The sequence below is a fragment of the Dermacentor silvarum genome, chromosome 1, assembly GCF_013339745.2.
Source record: "Dermacentor silvarum isolate Dsil-2018 chromosome 1, BIME_Dsil_1.4, whole genome shotgun sequence".
Lineage (NCBI taxonomy): Eukaryota > Metazoa > Arthropoda > Arachnida > Ixodida > Ixodidae > Dermacentor > Dermacentor silvarum.
In genome coordinates this window covers 14,662,548-14,681,720 of record NC_051154.1, presented here as the reverse complement: position 1 = coordinate 14,681,720, position 19,173 = coordinate 14,662,548, and the positions used below count along the sequence as shown (strand labels likewise).

Genomic DNA, 19,173 nt, shown 5'->3' with positions numbered 1-19,173 from the left:
TTGTTTCTTTCCTCATGAACTAATCCAAAGAACGTTGCGATGTGACGCGGAAGGCGACGTAACTGGCTACTGATGTACCACGGCTACTGATCTGTAGATTTTTTAGAGATTGTCAGTGATATTGTCACGACGTTAACGAGCGAGCCTTGGCAAAACGGTGTTCCTTTAATAATGGCTGACACTCGAAGAGCGTGCATTCACTACGCACTTCGTCATTCGCTCGTTCTAGTGGCCGGAGTGTGTGCTCCCCCTCAAAAGCGACTGTCCCCGTCGCGAGGTCGTGTGGTTACAATAAAGCGCATAAATTGGTAGGATATCCTAATGGCAATGTGGTCACAGAAAGCAAGGATAACCACAACCTGCGTAGGACGGCGAAGGGATTGAATGATGCACTTCGCTGGCGGGCGTAGTATGGCTTCTCCCTACTACGTGCATAACTTCGGAACGGGAACGTCTTGGCTCAAGCGAGGGCACGATCTCGTATTCACATCGCTAAGGCGACGCACAATCTCGTATGAGCCGAGTATCGTCGCGCATATTTCTCCGAGAGCCCACGGTGGCGGACAGGTGTCCACACTAGTATGCGTGTGGAAACATATCGAACATACTTCGAAACATATCTGAGTTCGGTGTCTTCCAAGGGGCGGGGGGCTACTACTTTATTCATTTGAAGGTTTTACTAATATCGAGTGTATAATTATATATATAATAATATATGATATATATATAAATCATCATCAGCCTAAGATTTATGTCCACTGCAGGACGAATGCCTCTCCCTATATATATATATATTTAATATATATATAATATCTATATGTGCGTTGTATAATCTCGTATTTCGGCAGAAACATTTCAGTAAAACGCACATCCCTTACTGCATTTATGGAGTTCTGCCGATCACGCATGTGCTTGCTGCACTAAATTTAGGGTGCCCACCCTCATATCACCCCCACATTTAGGTTGCCCCTCCTCCCCCTCCTCTCCTCTAGTCACCCCAAATTTAGGTTGGCCAACCCCATATGACCCCAAATTTAGGGTGCCCCCCACAATCACCCCCATAAATTCATGTCAAATAGAAAGGGACCAAGCCCAAGAATGTCTTGCTTGCCTATGGTGATAACAAACCACGGTGGGACTGCCCGAAGGTGAGGTCCGAGAAGTGGAGAGGCTTGTGTGGATCACAAAAAGGAATTGAAAACACCAAACAATGTTTATCTATGCGGCTGTCATTTCATAACAGGCATGTTATGGTTGCAGTGACCCATCTCTGTGCTCAGTGTGCCACGCGGAGTTGATAACTGCACACTGCATCTTGCGGAGGCTGATTTATGTCCAAAGCTGAAGCACCAAGTTGATCGTAGCAAACGTGCCTTTCTTTTCATGGAAACCTACCAAGCTCTTTGATGAAACAAACCCCAAATGGGCACCAAGCATGTTCAGTCATGGATGCAGAGAATTTTAGGGCAGTAAATTGGGGGCAGCAAAGAATGTGTTTCTTCTCTACAGGTGCTTCATCAGGGTAATCTTGTGAGGTTGTCGTGTTGTTGGCTGGTGCAAAGCTAGCAATAATTATTTTCTCCACAAGCTTGTTAGCAGCTGTTGAGCTCCGGTTACAGCCACTTGCAAGTTATTTATGGAAAAGAACAACGATAAATATGAACCTTACAATTCGTTAGTTGACGCAGAACTAGCAGACATGCTTTCTGTAAACACTGCATCCCCACTCAGTGACACCGCAACACAGTCCACTGTGACAATTGAAAATCATTGATGTTTTCAAAGTTGAATTTATTTCAAGCCGTACTGGCGCTGCAATCCCCTCGTGATATATGTGCTCGGTAATGGTGGGCACATGACCTGACATCACGTACAACATATATATTGATACAACTGTAGTGATTGGTACTGTCACAAAAACTTCTCTTTTGTTATTTGTGGAATCAATCTTTTTAGTATAATCTCAGTATGTTGTACTTTCTTAGGCTGTTTCCCTGACTTTGCAGTTTGTCAGTTTGTGGATGTTTACTTAGAAAATAGGTGCTACCAGGTGCGAAATGCAATTACCAGAGAATGGCTTTTATTGCAGTTTTATACTGAACAAGCATGTCTTCCCCTGTTCTGCATAACAAAACGTAACTTTCTACATCAAACCTGCAGATGTAATGTCGGATCAGAGGCATTTTTAAAGCACATCAATCTGTTAATGGATTGAAGAAATTCATTTAAGGAATTCTTTTATTTATATGCTCCGTATGTGCCAGTGGGTCTGCTTGTTCTTGACCAAGCTTCCAGAATGGGCATGTTCTACTACAATTCCTACATAAAACTCATCAAACCAAACCAGTCTTTGTATAGCATCAAATAGGCAGCGCCAATAAACAAAGCTTCGCATCATACTGTTTTCAAGATGTGCATCGGATCTGCATGCACTCTCAGCAGCGCTGAATTGAATATCTATGGGAACAAAATTGGGCGAAAGAAAGAAAAGGCATGGACATATATTGAAAAAATATGTGAAAAACAATAAATATGTACACATTTAAATATGTAATAAGTGCATGCATGGGTGCAATAATACATAACATGCTAGGAACGCTTACAATATTTCTCAATTGCTGCTGTCCTTGCAAAATATTTCCCTGCTGCCCTCACCTTCCTCCCTCGTGACAGCTAGTGCTTTGAGACATAGTGTTAGACTGCATCAGCTTTGGGACTGGCCCACACTACCCTGTCCTTTCCTCATATATGTTACGTAAAAGCTCTGGAACCTTGTACCGCACCATTGACTCAATTCGATCATGTTTTAAGATTTATTTGTTGAAGTACAATTGCCATTGTCATTTCACCACAGTCTATTTCTATCACCACAGTTTCACCACAGTATCGTATGTCTGTCATTTCCATGACATAGACATAGGTTTCTATGATTGTAAAGCACTTAGTCGCACATGTCATCACAATCAGTATTTTTCTCGCTTATGCCTGTTCAGTACCTATGAAGAAGCCAACAATCAGCATGTCGAGCTGCCATAGCAAAAGCCATGCCATCGTATGATTGTCATCAGTGTAATAGTCATCTTGTTGCTGCCATCACACATGCGCTTTTGTCGTATGCACATAACTGCTCACCTTACTCAAACGTGTTGGTCCATAGTAATGCTTTGAAGAATCCCAAACAATGCTGAATAGCTAGTAACTTGCAAATTTTTGCATAACATTAATCCCACAGTGCAGAAGTCTGCAGAATTTTTTTTACGTTACCAGCATTTTGGCTGTGCCTACTTGATTGCAGCCATGTCTCTGCACTTCCACATATTTATTTAATTGTCTTGGCCCAGATGGACATGTGCAGGTAAATTTTCTGTTATGTACAACCTAGTTGTGTTTTTGTAATCCCTTGTGTACCTTTTTTTCCTGGTATGTGGGGGCTACAGGTTTACACTTCAAATGCAGTCCTTACCATTACATGTAAGGACTGTGTGTCTTGCACAAACTTTGGTTTTATTCTCTTTCGATGGATGTAATCAGCTTGGACTTTCTGAGTGAAGAAATAAATAGCTAATGTAGAAGTGGTGGTTACTGTCCAATCTGCTATCATAGTTTCTCTTGCAATCTTTGCAAATACCACTTCCAGCATTTGCTGTATTCACTTAAAGTATCAGAAAACACACAAAAAACAACATGAAAGACAAACTTTTTTATGATATAAATAAAAAATACCAGGACCCACTGTCAACAAGTGTTCACATCCGGTTGGATGCCACTGGCAAAGGCAGCTTATTTGGAACAGATTTATAAATACTTTGTAGCGAAGGATACGAACGCCATAGTGGGTCATGCTTTCCAGCCCTTTCTAGTGGGTCGATCCCTCCTGCGCTTTCCTTGAGAAACACCGCTCGTGTTGAGAGCTCGGGCCTTGAACTAACGGTCAGTCCAAAAGGCTGGTGCCTAATAAACGCCTTTACAAGTGGTGGAGAGTGCTTCTGCCTACAGCATGAATCCTGAATCCTACAGCGTGAATCAATAAGTCACAGCAGGTTGTGCAAAAGCTTATCTTGATATGTTACAACAAACAGACGAACATTGCTTGCAATATACTTCATATTCAAATTTTTTTCTAAAAAGCTGCAATAAGAATGGTCTACCTTGGTATTGCTTCTACTGCCGACATTCATATAGCAATTTCTGAAGAAAGATGTGCACTACAAGAGAAATATATATGCAAAATACATAGTTGATGTTGAATCAGTTTTCTGATAGCTGCAATACCGTTTTTACCTTGTACAATAAGTGAGATGTAAAGATATTGAATAAACAGACAGTAATGAAGACAACTGCAGGCTTGCATCTCCTCATCTGATGGGACTTAGAAATGATTTCTGGTACCCTTGCTTGGCTCATGCAGCGACCTCAGCCATACTTCACAGAAAATGTTAGGTCTCCTAACTTCACAAGTGACTGATTCACACAGACTTGGGAATATGACTAGCACATTTAATGAAATCATTCTTATATATAATTAATCAGTGTTGTAGAGATGAATGTATAGTGTTAACATGGCCAATGCGCCACACATGGTTGTGTTAGATACAGTATAGCAGCTTCTATTTTGAAGGAGTTTTGGTAGGTTAGCATGTTCCATAAGCAAGGGTGGATCTTATTGGCCCACCTTTGACATGTCTAAAGGTGGTGCCATTAAAGCTTAGCCTTCGTTTTCTACGTTATGTTCAATTAGGTCAGTTTACCTTGGCGTTAGCTTATAGATATTTCATTCAACATAGCATATTACTTTGGTAACGTGAGATTCTAGGTTACACTATTCCTCAGCTCTGGCTTTAGTTCTGTGATTAGGTGTGTTTCGTTCTGGGTAAATATGTAGGTTCAGGTTATTTATGTCATGCACAGTAAGGTTGTAATAACCAGACTGCTCTTAAGGACCACCTCGACCTTTAAGAGTAGCGAGCTCCAAAGGGCGCAGCGTTTCAGAATTTAATGAAATCATTCTCATTTATAATTGATCAGTATTGTAGAGATGAATGAATAGTGATAACATGGCCAATGCGCCACACATGGTTGTGTTAGGTACAGTATAGCAGCTTATATTTTGAGGGAGTTTTGGTAGTTTAGCGTGTTCCATAAGCCAGGGTGGATTTATTGGCCCACCTTTGACATGTGTAAAGGTGATGCCATTAGCCGTTGTTTTCTACGTTGTGTTCAATTAGGCCAGTTTACCTTGGCGTTAGCTTATAGATATTTCATTCAGCATAGCATATTACTTTGGTAACGTGAGATTCTAGGCTACACTTTTCCTCAGCTCTGGCTTTAGTTATGTGATTAGGTGTGTTTCGTTCTGGGTAAATATGTTGGTTCAGGTTATTTATGTCATGCACAGTAAGGTTGTAATAACCAGACTGCTCTTAAGGACCACCTCGACCTTTAAGAGTAGCGAGCTCCAAAGGGCGCAGCGTTTCAGAATTTAATGAAATCATTCTCATTTATAATTGATCAGTATTGTAGAGATGAATGAATAGTGATAACATGGCCAATGCGCCACACATGGTTGTGTTAGGTACAGTATAGCAGCTTATATTTTGAGGGAGTTTTGGTAGTTTAGCGTGTTCCATAAGCCAGGGTGGATCTTATTGGCCCACCTTTGACATGTGTAAAGGTGATGCCATTAGCCGTTGTTTTCTACGTTATGTTCGATTAGGTCAGTTTACCTTGGCGTTAGTTTATAAATATTTCATTCAGCATAGCATATTACTTTGGTAACGTGAGATTCTAGGCTACACTTTTCCTCAGCTCTGGCTTTAGTTATGTGATTAGGTGTGTTTCGTTCTGGGTAAATATGTTGGTTCAGGTTATTTATGTCATGCACAGTAAGGTTGTAATAACCAGACTGCTCTTAAGGACCACCTCGACCTTTAAGAGTAGCGAGCTCCAAAGGGCGCAGCGTTTCAGAATTTAATGAAATCATTCTCATTTATAATTGATCAGTATTGTAGAGATGAATGAATAGTGATAACATGGCCAATGCGCCACACATGGTTGTGTTAGGTACAGTATAGCAGCTTATATTTTGAGGGAGTTTTGGTAGTTTAGCGTGTTCCATAAGCCAGGGTGGATCTTATTGGCCCACCTTTGACATGTGTAAAGGTGATGCCATTAGCCGTTGTTTTCTACGTTATGTTCGATTAGGTCAGTTTACCTTGGCGTTAGTTTATAGATATTTCATTCAGCATAGCATATTACTTTGGTAACGTGAGATTCTAGGCTACACTTTTCCTCAGCTCTGGCTTTAGTTATGTGATTAGGTGTGTTTCGTTCTGGGTAAATATGTTGGTTCAGGTTATTTATGTCATGCACAGTAAGGTTGTAATAACCAGACTGCTCTTAAGGACCACCTCGACCTTTAAGAGTAGCGAGCTCCAAAGGGCGCAGCGTTTCAGAATTTAATGAAATCATTCTCATTTATAATTGATCAGTATTGTAGAGATGAATGAATAGTGATAACATGGCCAATGCGCCACACATGGTTGTGTTAGGTACAGTATAGCAGCTTATATTTTGAGGGAGTTTTGGTAGTTTAGCGTGTTCCATAAGCCAGGGTGGATCTTATTGGCCCACCTTTGACATGTGTAAAGGTGATGCCATTAGCCGTTGTTTTCTACGTTATGTTCAATTAGGTCAGTTTACCTTGGCGTTAGCTTATAGATATTTCATTCAGCATAGCATATTACTTTGGTAACGTGAGATTCTAGGCTACACTTTTCCTCAGCTCTGGCTTTAGTTATGTGATTAGGTGTGTTTCGTTCTGGGTAAATATGTTGGTTCAGGTTATTTATGTCATGCACAGTAAGGTTGTAATAACCAGACTGCTCTTAAGGACCACCTCGACCTTTAAGAGTAGCGAGCTCCAAAGGGCGCAGCGTTTCAGAATTTAATGAAATCATTCTCATTTATAATTGATCAGTATTGTAGAGATGAATGAATAGTGATAACATGGCCAATGCGCCACACATGGTTGTGTTAGGTACAGTATAGCAGCTTATATTTTGAGGGAGTTTTGGTAGTTTAGCGTGTTCCATAAGCCAGGGTGGATCTTATTGGCCCACCTTTGACATGTGTAAAGGTGATGCCATTAGCCGTTGTTTTCTACGTTATGTTCGATTAGGTCAGTTTACCTTGGCGTTAGCTTATAAATATTTCATTCAGCATAGCATATTACTTTGGTAACGTGAGATTCTAGGCTACACTTTTCCTCAGCTCTGGCTTTAGTTATGTGATTAGGTGTGTTTCGTTCTGGGTAAATATGTCGGTTCAGGTTATTTATGTCATGCACAGTAAGGTTGTAATAACCAGACTGCTCTTAAGGACCACCTCGACCTTTAAGAGTAGCGAGCTCCAAAGGGCGCAGCGTTTCAGAATTTAATGAAATCATTCTCATTTATAATTGATCAGTATTGTAGAGATGAATGAATAGTGATAACATGGCCAATGCGCCACACATGGTTGTGTTAGGTACAGTATAGCAGCTTATATTTTGAGGGAGTTTTGGTAGTTTAGCGTGTTCCATAAGCCAGGGTGGATCTTATTGGCCCACCTTTGACATGTGTAAAGGTGATGCCATTAGCCGTTGTTTTCTACGTTGTGTTCAATTAGGTCAGTTTACCTTGGCGTTAGCTTATAGATATTTCATTCAGCATAGCATATTACTTTGGTAACGTGAGATTCTAGGCTACACTTTTCCTCAGCTCTGGCTTTAGTTATGTGATTAGGTGTGTTTCGTTCTGGGTAAATATGTTGGTTCAGGTTATTTATGTCATGCACAGTAAGGTTGTAATAACCAGACTGCTCTTAAGGACCACCTCGACCTTTAAGAGTAGCGAGCTCCAAAGGGCGCAGCGTTTCAGAATTTAATGAAATCATTCTCATTTATAATTGATCAGTATTGTAGAGATGAATGAATAGTGATAACATGGCCAATGCGCCACACATGGTTGTGTTAGGTACAGTATAGCAGCTTATATTTTGAGGGAGTTTTGGTAGTTTAGCGTGTTCCATAAGCCAGGGTGGATCTTATTGGCCCACCTTTGACATGTGTAAAGGTGATGCCATTAGCCGTTGTTTTCTACGTTATGTTCGATTAGGTCAGTTTACCTTGGCGTTAGTTTATAGATATTTCATTCAGCATAGCATATTACTTTGGTAACGTGAGATTCTAGGCTACACTTTTCCTCAGCTCTGGCTTTAGTTATGTGATTAGGTGTGTTTCGTTCTGGGTAAATATGTTGGTTCAGGTTATTTATGTCATGCACAGTAAGGTTGTAATAACCAGACTGCTCTTAAGGACCACCTCGACCTTTAAGAGTAGCGAGCTCCAAAGGGCGCAGCGTTTCAGAATTTAATGAAATCATTCTCATTTATAATTGATCAGTATTGTAGAGATGAATGAATAGTGATAACATGGCCAATGCGCCACACATGGTTGTGTTAGGTACAGTATAGCAGCTTATATTTTGAGGGAGTTTTGGTAGTTTAGCGTGTTCCATAAGCCAGGGTGGATCTTATTGGCCCACCTTTGACATGTGTAAAGGTGATGCCATTAGCCGTTGTTTTCTACGTTGTGTTCAATTAGGTCAGTTTACCTTGGCGTTAGCTTATAGATATTTCATTCAGCATAGCATATTACTTTGGTAACGTGAGATTCTAGGCTACACTTTTCCTCAGCTCTGGCTTTAGTTATGTGATTAGGTGTGTTTCGTTCTGGGTAAATATGTTGGTTCAGGTTATTTATGTCATGCACAGTAAGGTTGTAATAACCAGACTGCTCTTAAGGACCACCTCGACCTTTAAGAGTAGCGAGCTCCAAAGGGCGCAGCGTTTCAGAATTTAATGAAATCATTCTCATTTATAATTGATCAGTATTGTAGAGATGAATGAATAGTGATAACATGGCCAATGCGCCACACATGGTTGTGTTAGGTACAGTATAGCAGCTTATATTTTGAGGGAGTTTTGGTAGTTTAGCGTGTTCCATAAGCCAGGGTGGATCTTATTGGCCCACCTTTGACATGTGTAAAGGTGATGCCATTAGCCGTTGTTTTCTACGTTATGTTCGATTAGGTCAGTTTACCTTGGCGTTAGTTTATAGATATTTCATTCAGCATAGCATATTACTTTGGTAACGTGAGATTCTAGGCTACACTTTCCTCAGCTCTGGCTTTAGTTATGTGATTAGGTGTGTTTCGTTCTGGTAAATATGTTGGTTCAGGTTATTTATGTCATGCACAGTAAGGTTGTAATAACCAGACTGCTCTTAAGGACCACCTCGACCTTTAAGAGTAGCGAGCTCCAAAGGGCGCAGCGTTTCAAATTTAATGAAATCATTCTCATTTATAATTGATCAGTATTGTAGAGATGAATGAATAGTGATAACATGGCCAATGCGCCACACATGGTTGTGTTAGGTACAGTATAGCAGCTTATATTTTGAGGAGTTTTGGTAGTTAGCGTGTTCCATAAGCCAGGGTGGATCTTATTGGCCCACCTTTGACATGTGTAAAGGTGATGCCATTAAGCCGTTAGCTTTTTCTACGTTATGTTCGATTAGGTCAGTTTACCTTGGCGTTAGTTTATAAATATTTCATTCAGCATAGCATATTACTTTGGTAACAGTGAGATTCTAGGTTACACTATTCCTCAGCTCTGGCTTTAGTTACTGTGATTAGGTGTGTTTAGTTCTGGTTAAATATGTTGGTTCAGGTTATTTATGTCATGCACAGTAAGCTTGTACTATTAACCAGACTGCTCTTAAGGACCACCTCGACCTTTAAGAGTAGTGAGCTCCAAAGGGCGCAGCGTTTCAAATTTAATGAAATCATTCTTATTTATAATTGATCAGTATTGTAGAGATGAATGAATAGTGATAGCATGGCCAATGCCCCACACATGGTTGAGTTAGGTACGGTATAGCAGCTGATATTTTGAAGGAGTTTTGGTAGGTTAGCATGTTTCATAAGCGAGGGTGGATCTTATTGGCCCACCTTTGACATGTGTAAAGGTGATGCCATTAAAGCTTAGCCTTCTTTTTCTACGTTATGTTCGATTAGGTCAGTTTACCTTGGCGTTAGTTTATAGATATTTCATTCAGCATAGCATATTACTTTGGTAACGTAAGATTCTAGGTTACACTATCCCTCAGCTCTGGCTTTAGTTACATGATTAGGTGTGTTTAGTTCTGGTTAAATATGTTGGTTCAGGTTATTTATGTCATGCACAGTAAGCCTGTATTAACCAGACTGATCTTAAGGACCACCTCGACCTTTAAAAGTAGCGAGCTCCGAAAGGGCACAGCATTTCAAAATTTAATGAAATCATTCTTATATATAATTGATCAGTATTGTAGAGATGAATGGATAGTGATAACATGGCCAATGCCCCACACATGGTTGTGTTAGGTACAGTATAGCAGCTTATATTTTGAGGGAGTTTTGGTAGTTTAGCGTGTTCCATAAGCCAGGGTGGATTTTATTGGCCCACCTTTGACATGTGTAAAGGTGATGCCATTAGCCGTTGTTTTCTACGTTATGTTCGATTAGGTCAGTTTACCTTGGCGTTAGTTTATAAATATTTCATTCAGCATAGCATATTACTTTGGTAACATGAGATTCTAGGTTACACTATTCCTCAGCTCTGGCTTTAGTTACGTGATTAGGTGTGTTTAGTTCTGGTTAAATATGTTGGTTCAGGTTATTTATGTCATGCACAGTAAGCTTGTACTATTAACCAGACTGCTCTTAAGGACCACCTCGACCTTTAAAAGTAGCGAAATCCGAAAGGGCACAGCGTTTCAAAATTGGCCCGCCTGTCGCTGAGGCACGACTTTAAATAATTTGGTCACACCTCTAGATCCGCGATACGAGTTGACTGCTCGTAGGCGGGCGGCAGATGCAGCGATCGTGTGTCGCGGTGGTTCGCCTAGCTTGCGTACGTGTTTGCTCTTCGCTGCCAATGATGTCAAGAAAACCAATTGCATTTCCATTTAGACGCGACAAAACTGTACAGACGTTAATTGTGTTGACGAATATAGGTGCTTCATTACGATCGAGCTGCGGCTGGATTGCAATGCGCCGTCGGCCGCGGGTCAACGTTCTAGGCCTAGTGGCTCCCAGCGATATCAACGGCTGCATGGGCCGGCATTCCATTGCGGGATGTTTACCGCTCACGTTGATATACCTTTAGTAACATCGTTTGTGTAAAACGAAGAAGCGCCGAGCACTGACGTTTGTTTGCAGCAGCTTGGCTGCGAATACGAAGTATTCCGATAGTGCATGCAGAGTGGAAATCTGACTCCGACGCGTTGCACGGTAAATCGGGCGCAAAGCAGTTGTCTCCGAAACGCGACGGAGATCGCTGTTGCTCAAATCTATTACTTGTCAGTGAAACCGCATACGAGCGACGGCTGCAGGCGACGCAACGAGGATGTCGTCTGCTTCGATTAGTAAACATCGTTGTTACGGCGAGCTCACAGTTTGTGAACTGCTGCCGGCAGTTGTACCACGACTTGTTTTGCTTCCATTACACAAACGGCCCGATTTCGGAGATTGAGCAGCCGCGCATTATACAGCCCAAACACCACGCCTTGCACTGCCACACGAAATCTTGTCGCATTAGCGTTTCCTGGGACACCGTATCGAAAAGTTTTGCGTATTTTCAAGCGTACAACCCACAGAAGGAGTACCAGCTCTCGTTTCGACTTGAAGCGGCAATGGACATGCAAAACCACGGCCACTCGACGGAATGGCGCACGGTTGTAGCAAAACACATCCTGACACATCGAGGTGCTCTCGACCGAGGAGAAGACGCGCTCCACCGCAACACACGGGCGACTTTCGGCGGCAGACGCAAGACGCACCGAGCACAAAATCGTGATTACCAATCATACATACACACTTATTATGTCGCCAAGTGTCGTGTTTTCGAGAATACGTGGGCTCATCTGTAGGATCGGTGCAACTATATTTGCTTCTAGCATCAGGCAGTAATATATAAAGATGATAAAACGTGGCAATTCCTGGCGTGCTACAGCAGCAGGAGCTTCGGCCGAAGTGAAAGAGGCGCGTATACTGCTGCGTGAACGAAAGCGTAATAAAACAGATATGACCATGGTACGTACACAATTTTAGCATTACTCATCAAAGCAATCCACAATCAAATTATTCAACTGTCCGCCCAAACACTCCCATGGGGAGTTTCTAACCACGTGACCTGAAACTCCGTGGGGAGTATAATAAGGTCATGTCGTTTTTATACTCCGTCACTTAGCAACGGGAGCATAATGACGACATGTGCCGTCTTTACACCGCTATGACGGAGTAAATGATTAGGGCATGGGAGGATTTTAGGTTGATGAGCCGATAAAACTCCCATCTGGGCTAATTTTTGCTTACAGTGTAGTTCAGAAAATGTGTTTTAGTTGCGGTGGCTTTTATTCTGGGGCAAGACACGTCGTTGCCTCAGAGTTTAAATCAGCATAAACGGACGTTGACCGGCGGAACACCGTTTAAGCGTTCGTTTTTCGTCGTTCGTTAAGCGTTCGTTGCAATGCAATTGCATAGAATTTTGCAGATATGGTGAGGTTCTATTCATGCACGGGACAGGTTTGCGTCTTATGGTCGAGGCGTCTGATATCAGTAACTGCGGTAGCGTGCGAGCCAGCCTTCGAATATCCTTCACAAATAATAGTCCAAACCGGTGTCTGCATAGAGAGCGAACACCTGTGTCCACTATTAAAGAAGGATTCTGCCGTCGCTGAGCGCGTAGTTTTCGTCACAGTGCGACCTTCAGAATTTACCTCTTCGTTCCGCTTGCGTGCCTGTTTTCTATGCCCGCCTTTTAAAAAGCATAAATCCTTAGCGACGCTTAGCTATCTAAGCTTTTCTTTACACCTGACATAACATCCAACGGCTTACGCTATAGCGACAGATTTTCGTTAGAGAGTTTTAGGTTAGGGGACGCAACCGTACCCTAACGTTGGGGGACGCAAACCGCCGGGTGTGCAAAAGAATCCAAAGCGAGCACAAAAGAGCACGAAGGGCCCACAGTGGAGTTTGCGTCCCCCAATGGTTGGGTGCGGCTTGCGTCCCGTAGCTAAAGCTAGAGTACTAAAGCTCTCTATTGACGCCATGGCGTTTCAGCTGCCCATCTTGTCGTGACCTGTCGTCACGTCCGCTAGTGAGTTAGTGAACTGAAATTGCCGATAGTTGATGAACGCGGCCCCAGTTTGATTTTTTGCGGACTGCGGCGCCTCTGAACTCTATATATGCGTGGTCATCATCATCACCCACGACGCTTAGCTGCAAAGGAAGCGGGGCACATGTGCGCTCGTAAAATGCATCCGTTCGCAGATGCTCGTCGCGCCGACGATGCTCTTTCGTCGCTACCGAGAAAGCCCGCTTTCGTTGTTTTTTCCAGCCACGGGGCCTGGCGTATTCGACGAAAGGAATGATCCACATGGCTGCGAGTTCGGGAGTGTATCCCGCGCGTCGATTGTTTCTCTGTGCGCCTGCGTATGTAGCTGCGCCGCTTTTTCTTTTGTCATTTATAGGCGAATGAATGCACGAACGCGATAAGCTGGCGATGTGGCGAAGCTGCGGTGGGCGCACATATATCGCGTGACGAAATGATACGGAAAAAGAAATGGAGATATATGTGCGTGTATTTCGCGCCGACTAGGACGAGCGCGTGTATATATGGGAGAGGATCGCCACGTCAACTTTCGTTTCGCTCTGGATGTTTACTGCGCGTTTGCAGCAGTGAGTAAAGAAGCGCGGCCCGGCGGGCCAGCCATGGGGCGCGCGGATGGAGGGTCGATGACCAGAAACGGGTGAAAACAAGCGCGCGCCGCTCCGAGACTCGGGCCGCTCGGTCGGCTTTGGTCGTGGTCACTGGCCACCACCCACGTTTCCACGACATCAGGCGGGGGGCCTGCTTAGTTGTTGGCGCAGCCGGTGTTTTATATGCGGAGGGAATATTTTCGCTCATAACGCGTTTATTTGTGTGTTTACGGTAACGTATACAAGCTGCACAAAATACGCGAAATGTGCCGCGTGAGTTTTGCGTGCTTTCTTTAACGCTTGGGCAAAAACTTTTACGCAGCGCGTATTGGACAGCAGAAAGATGGATCGCGAATTTTTCATGATGACCTACAATTTTTTGATTGACAATGTTGATCTGATATTTTAGAAGTTAATTAATAACTAATTATGCAATTAGGAGAAATAAAAAGTATCTGACTTACTCCAAGCGACGGCAAACATCATTACCTTGGTTATGTCCAGCTACGTGGCATTCGCATATTCTTTAATTTTGGTACAATTCAGTTACGGTGGGGCACCATATATATATATATCTATATATATATATATATATATATATATATATATATATATATATATATATCAGAAGAAGACAACAATGACACCAAGGACAGCGTAGAGGAAATTACTGTCATTCTTAATTAAATAAAGCAATGATAAATTAATGGTAATGAAAGTGGATGAAAAAACAACTGGCCGCAGGTGGGATACGTACGAACCCACGTTTTCGCATTACGCTTGCGATGCTCTTACCAATATAGCCACCACTCACTAATATATACAGGGTGTTTCACCGAACACTTTCAAAATTTATTTAAGGTTGCCTATGGCAGATAGCCCAATTCTAGTTAATGAGCTGGCCTACTCGAAGAGGCGGACATTATTTCACTTTATGCATTGAAGCACAAAATTAACTAAAACTTTAGCCAATGCATTTCTCCGCAAAGTTCAGGAATTAATATATCAAAACTGGTGCCATCCTGAGAATTAATTTCAAGTGGATCCACCTTGCGAATTCCACGGCCACAATTTGTAAATTGCAATATGGACCATCAGGTAATTAGGTAAAAACTTAATTAGTTAATTTTTGTTAATTATTCGATTATGCATTTCAATTTATTGTGCAAGTAATGTCCGCCTCTTCGAGTAGACCAGCTCATGAACTAGAATTGTGCTATCTACCACAGGCAACCGTTAAGAATTTTTGAAAGTGTTCGCTGAAACACCCTGTATATCAAAAGTACAATTTTGGCTATGCCAGTGGTTCAAGACAAATAGGTTAAAGTTTTACGGCATATTTTTAGCTTAACAAAACATCTAAATGCTGCTCTCAACAGATCATCCTGAACTACAAAGATGTCTGATTTGATGACTCAATTATTATTATTATTATTATTATTATTATTATTATTATTATTATTATTATTATTATTATTAACTATTTTGTTGTTGCACAGGCACGATTAGTTCAGAGACTTCCGATTGGGACCTATTGTGGCCAGTTGACATATCGAGCCCTTTAATTACATTTCCAATACAAGTTCCAATACAAATGTGCATGACCTTATAGTCTGCTACTACAACTTACAAGGTCAGCAAGCTTTACCTGTAACAGCTCTAATTGACGTTGAGCGTAATATATATTCCTATTAGTCTATCGGCAAGCACCATCACACTAGGCAAGTTACCTATAGACTACTACGTACACAATGCAAGTTTATATTGGGCTGATAGGAAACTAATAAAGAATTACACTAGAATGACTAATATAAACTCTTATCAGACTAATAAATTTAGAGGCATTATTCACAGGAAAAGCTGAGAGGGCGCCCTAATAAATATTTCATACATCAGATGTAAGAATCTAATAAGCTAATACGAATGTCTATTGGAACTTTCGCTATACGTGAGCGGGTCGAATCAGAAGTTGGACTGACCGTTCCCTCGTTCGCTTATGTATGTCGAATCAGGGTGAACCTATGCCCTTAGCTGGCGGGTTGACCCAGCCCGGCCCTTTTGCGTGGCCCTGTCATGTAAACGTGACGCCATGCCCCTCGAGCCGACTTTGCTGAGTTGGTGTCGCTACACTCCTCACGGCGGCCCGTGTTCTTCACCGGACAGACGGCGTTCCACTATGTACAGGAAGGAGCGAGGGAAATCGGTGCGGCGTCGTGACATATCGCGCGCCGACGAAATTCAGCCGCATCTGCATTTTTGGTCTTGGCAATCAAACTAGAGCGCATACGTAATTAGAATAGAAACCAATATACTTGGCTTTATACAGGGTGTTTTTTTTTTTTTTTTTAGCTGCACCAAACATTTAAAATGATCAAAATGTAAATCTTGGTCACGTTATGTTTACCATTCGAGTGTACGGATTGGCGGCCTTCTAGATACCGAGCAATTTCCGCACTTACGTGCGTAATTAGCGAAGTTACGCTAAGTAACTTTCTAATTATCAACAATAGGTGGCTACAGCAAATGAGTACTTTGGGGCCAGTCCTCGACACTGTCTATCCCAATTTTGAATAGCGGAGTTGATGTGGGAGCTACGCGAACAATTACTTCCCCTTGGCAGGCTGCTTGAAACCGAAACTGGCCGCAAAAAGAGCGTCTGTGTCATCGATGTCGCCGCCTCCCCCCCTCCGCCTTTCGTCACGTCTCCGACGTCACCGCCGGCCCGGCCCAACGAGCAGCTTGCGTTATCTCCTTGCTGTCTGCGGCGTTGGCCTAGCGCTTCAATGCCAGCGGGCTGCCAAATTTACTTCGTCATTCCATCGGGCGCCACGTTGCGCTGTAGCGCCAACCCCCGCTCCTTGGGCTTTTAGATACTACAGGCACGGCGTCATATCAGTCTGTAACGTCGACTGCGAACGCCGCAGATAGCAAGGAGATAACGCAAGCTGCTCGTGGGGCCGGACCGGCGCTTACCTCGGAGACGTGACGAAAGGCACGGGGGCGGCGACATCGACGACACAGACGCTCTTTTGCGGCCAGTTTCGGTTATAAGGAGCCTGCCATGGAGAACTAATTGTTCGCGTAGCTCCCACATGAACTCCGCTATTCAAAATTTGATCGTTGGGATAGGTAGCGTCGAGAATGGGTCCCAAGGTACTCATTTGCTGTAGCCACCTATTGTTAATTAGAAAGTTAATTAGCGTAACTTCGCTAATTACGCACGTAAGTGCGGAAATTGCTCTGTATCTAGAGGCCGCCAATCCGTACACTCGAATGGTAAAATAACGTGACCAAGATGTATATTTTTCTAATTTTAAAAATTTGGTGCAGCTAAAAAAAAACACCATGTATACTAAGGCCTGCGGCTATTCTTATTATCTGCCTGATAGTGGTCCGTATTTATTTTAATAGACCAAACATAAATTTATTAAAAGGGTGTTTGACTGAGCTATAGTTGGTTCATTCTTCGAGGATTGCAGCAGCAGAAAATTGTCGAGCACAGACACAGAGAGTAATGAACAGACGTGAACGTGGCTGTCCATTTAATGTTAGTTTCCTGTAGCAGCCATGCGTCCACGTCTGTTCGTTCCTTTTTATGTCTACAATTTTCTGCTGCGGCAATCCTCGATGAATGAATTCCTTTACAGGCCGTGTACTGCACGCTCTTTCAACCCGGAAGCTGTAGCGGTTGTTTCCCTCCCTTCGCAGGCGGGAGGATTCATGGCCGTCCATGATGAACAATGAGCAGCCCAACCAGGAGCTCGTCAAGTGTGTCGTCGTGGGCGACACGGCGGTGGGCAAGACGCGGCTCATCTGTGCCCGTGCCTGCGACACGCGCGTCACACTGTCCCAGCTGCTCACCACACACATCCCGACTGTGTGGGCCATCGATCAGTACCGCATCTACAAGGAGGTACGGACGAGGTTTTATCTCTTTTCAGCGAGATAATGCTTGGCTCGCGTGTTCATAGCATACAGGGGATTACATGCATGTGCAGAGCGCGACCTACTGTATACACTGACCTGCCCGACTGGCGGCGCTCTGCGGAGCCGCCTGCGCCGGTTCTTGTTCCAGACGTCACCGCTAACGGGGCGCTCGAGTTACACTAAAGCCGTTACACCTCCTAGAATGAAAAGCATGCATAACATAAAGCAGGCTAGGTGACTATTTGTCACCGCACCGATCGATGACTTGTCGCTATGTGACAGGCTTTGCGACAGGCTTTGCGACACGGGTAATGTATACGACCGAGGACCATTTATTTACTGCATAAAAGTTCGACTGTATATAACGTACGTACATGCTTGCACCTCGTTCCACTTTGGCTTCTGGTACGGCAGGCGCAGCACATGTGCATAGGGTACAGTGGATGGAAGTATTGAAAGCAGTGCATCCTGCCTTCAATTCTTAATTTGAAGTTCTGGCCTGGAGTCATCTCAAGTGAAGTAAACGCTATACTTCCAATCTGAACTTGATTGTGTTGGAGAAAGTGTGGCGGTAGTCACGTGCTGTTAGTCACGGTAGTCATGTGCAAAGGAGCACTGGGAGTGGTACCCCAAACGTCAACGTTGCCATAGCTCTCGCTGCTGCTTTCGGCCTCTGAAAAGCGAGATACGATTTTTCCGCCCGTGTCTTTTTCGCAGCACATTTTGTTCATTAGACAAGCCGACTTTGGAGTGTGGTGTGAAGCTTGAAAGCTGTGTCTTGGGTCCGTGAGTGCGAGTGTCAGCATGCAACAGATACACTCAAGTAATCATGGCGCGGGTCTTCGTCGTCGTCTTCAACGTGCCACGGAAAAACACAGGAGCGCGTCTGCTTCGCTAAAACTGCTACAGAAGTTTCGTAGGCTTTGACCTGACGCGCTTCAGCAGCACACGCTTCCGGCGGTTCGTAGCAATGCAAGTTCAAAGCTCGCGCCTATCTGCTCCGGCGAGCTGATTGGAGGCTGCACTTCCGGCTTCAAAAATGTGACGTCAGGACCTCTCCTATTTTGTTTCTTTCCTCCATGGTTATATGTGATGGGTACAGTGCACTTAGGGCAAGGACGAACTGAAAAGACGAACGCGATGACGTACGCGTCCTGGTTCACTGCACTGCGTTTACTGCGAGTGCGGCCGTCTGGTGCGGTTTCATTCACCCTTATTATCTGCTGTCCCTTGCTGCCTACTGCAGGTCCTGGAACGTTCCCTGGAGGTGGTTGACAGCGTGAATGTGTCCCTGAGGCTGTGGGACACCTTCGGCGACCACGACAAGGACCGCCGGTTCGCCTACGGAAGGCAAGCGCGCTCTTAGAAAAACATATCGCGCTCATTAAAGGGACACTAAAGCAAA

At 43.5% G+C, this 19,173-nt stretch overlaps 1 protein-coding gene across 11 annotated transcripts in view; it reads left to right on the top strand.

The window, feature by feature from the left end:
• The window catches only part of LOC119457165 (rho-related BTB domain-containing protein 2), a 275,684-nt gene that overhangs the window by 192,289 nt on the left and 64,222 nt on the right, over positions 1-19,173 (top strand). For 5 of the 11 annotated variants that reach the window (XM_049665103.1, XM_049665102.1, XM_037718945.2 and 2 more), the window contains 2 exons: positions 17,550-17,754; positions 19,015-19,118. The exons of 1 other annotated variant lie outside the window; for it this stretch is intronic. In XM_049665103.1, coding sequence (XP_049521060.1) covers positions 17,550-17,754; positions 19,015-19,118 — 309 coding nt within the window. The remainder of the gene's footprint in view (positions 1-17,549; positions 17,755-19,014; positions 19,119-19,173) is intronic. 5 more of the 11 variants (XM_049665101.1, XM_049665100.1, XM_049665096.1 and 2 more) reach the window with 1 other exon arrangement.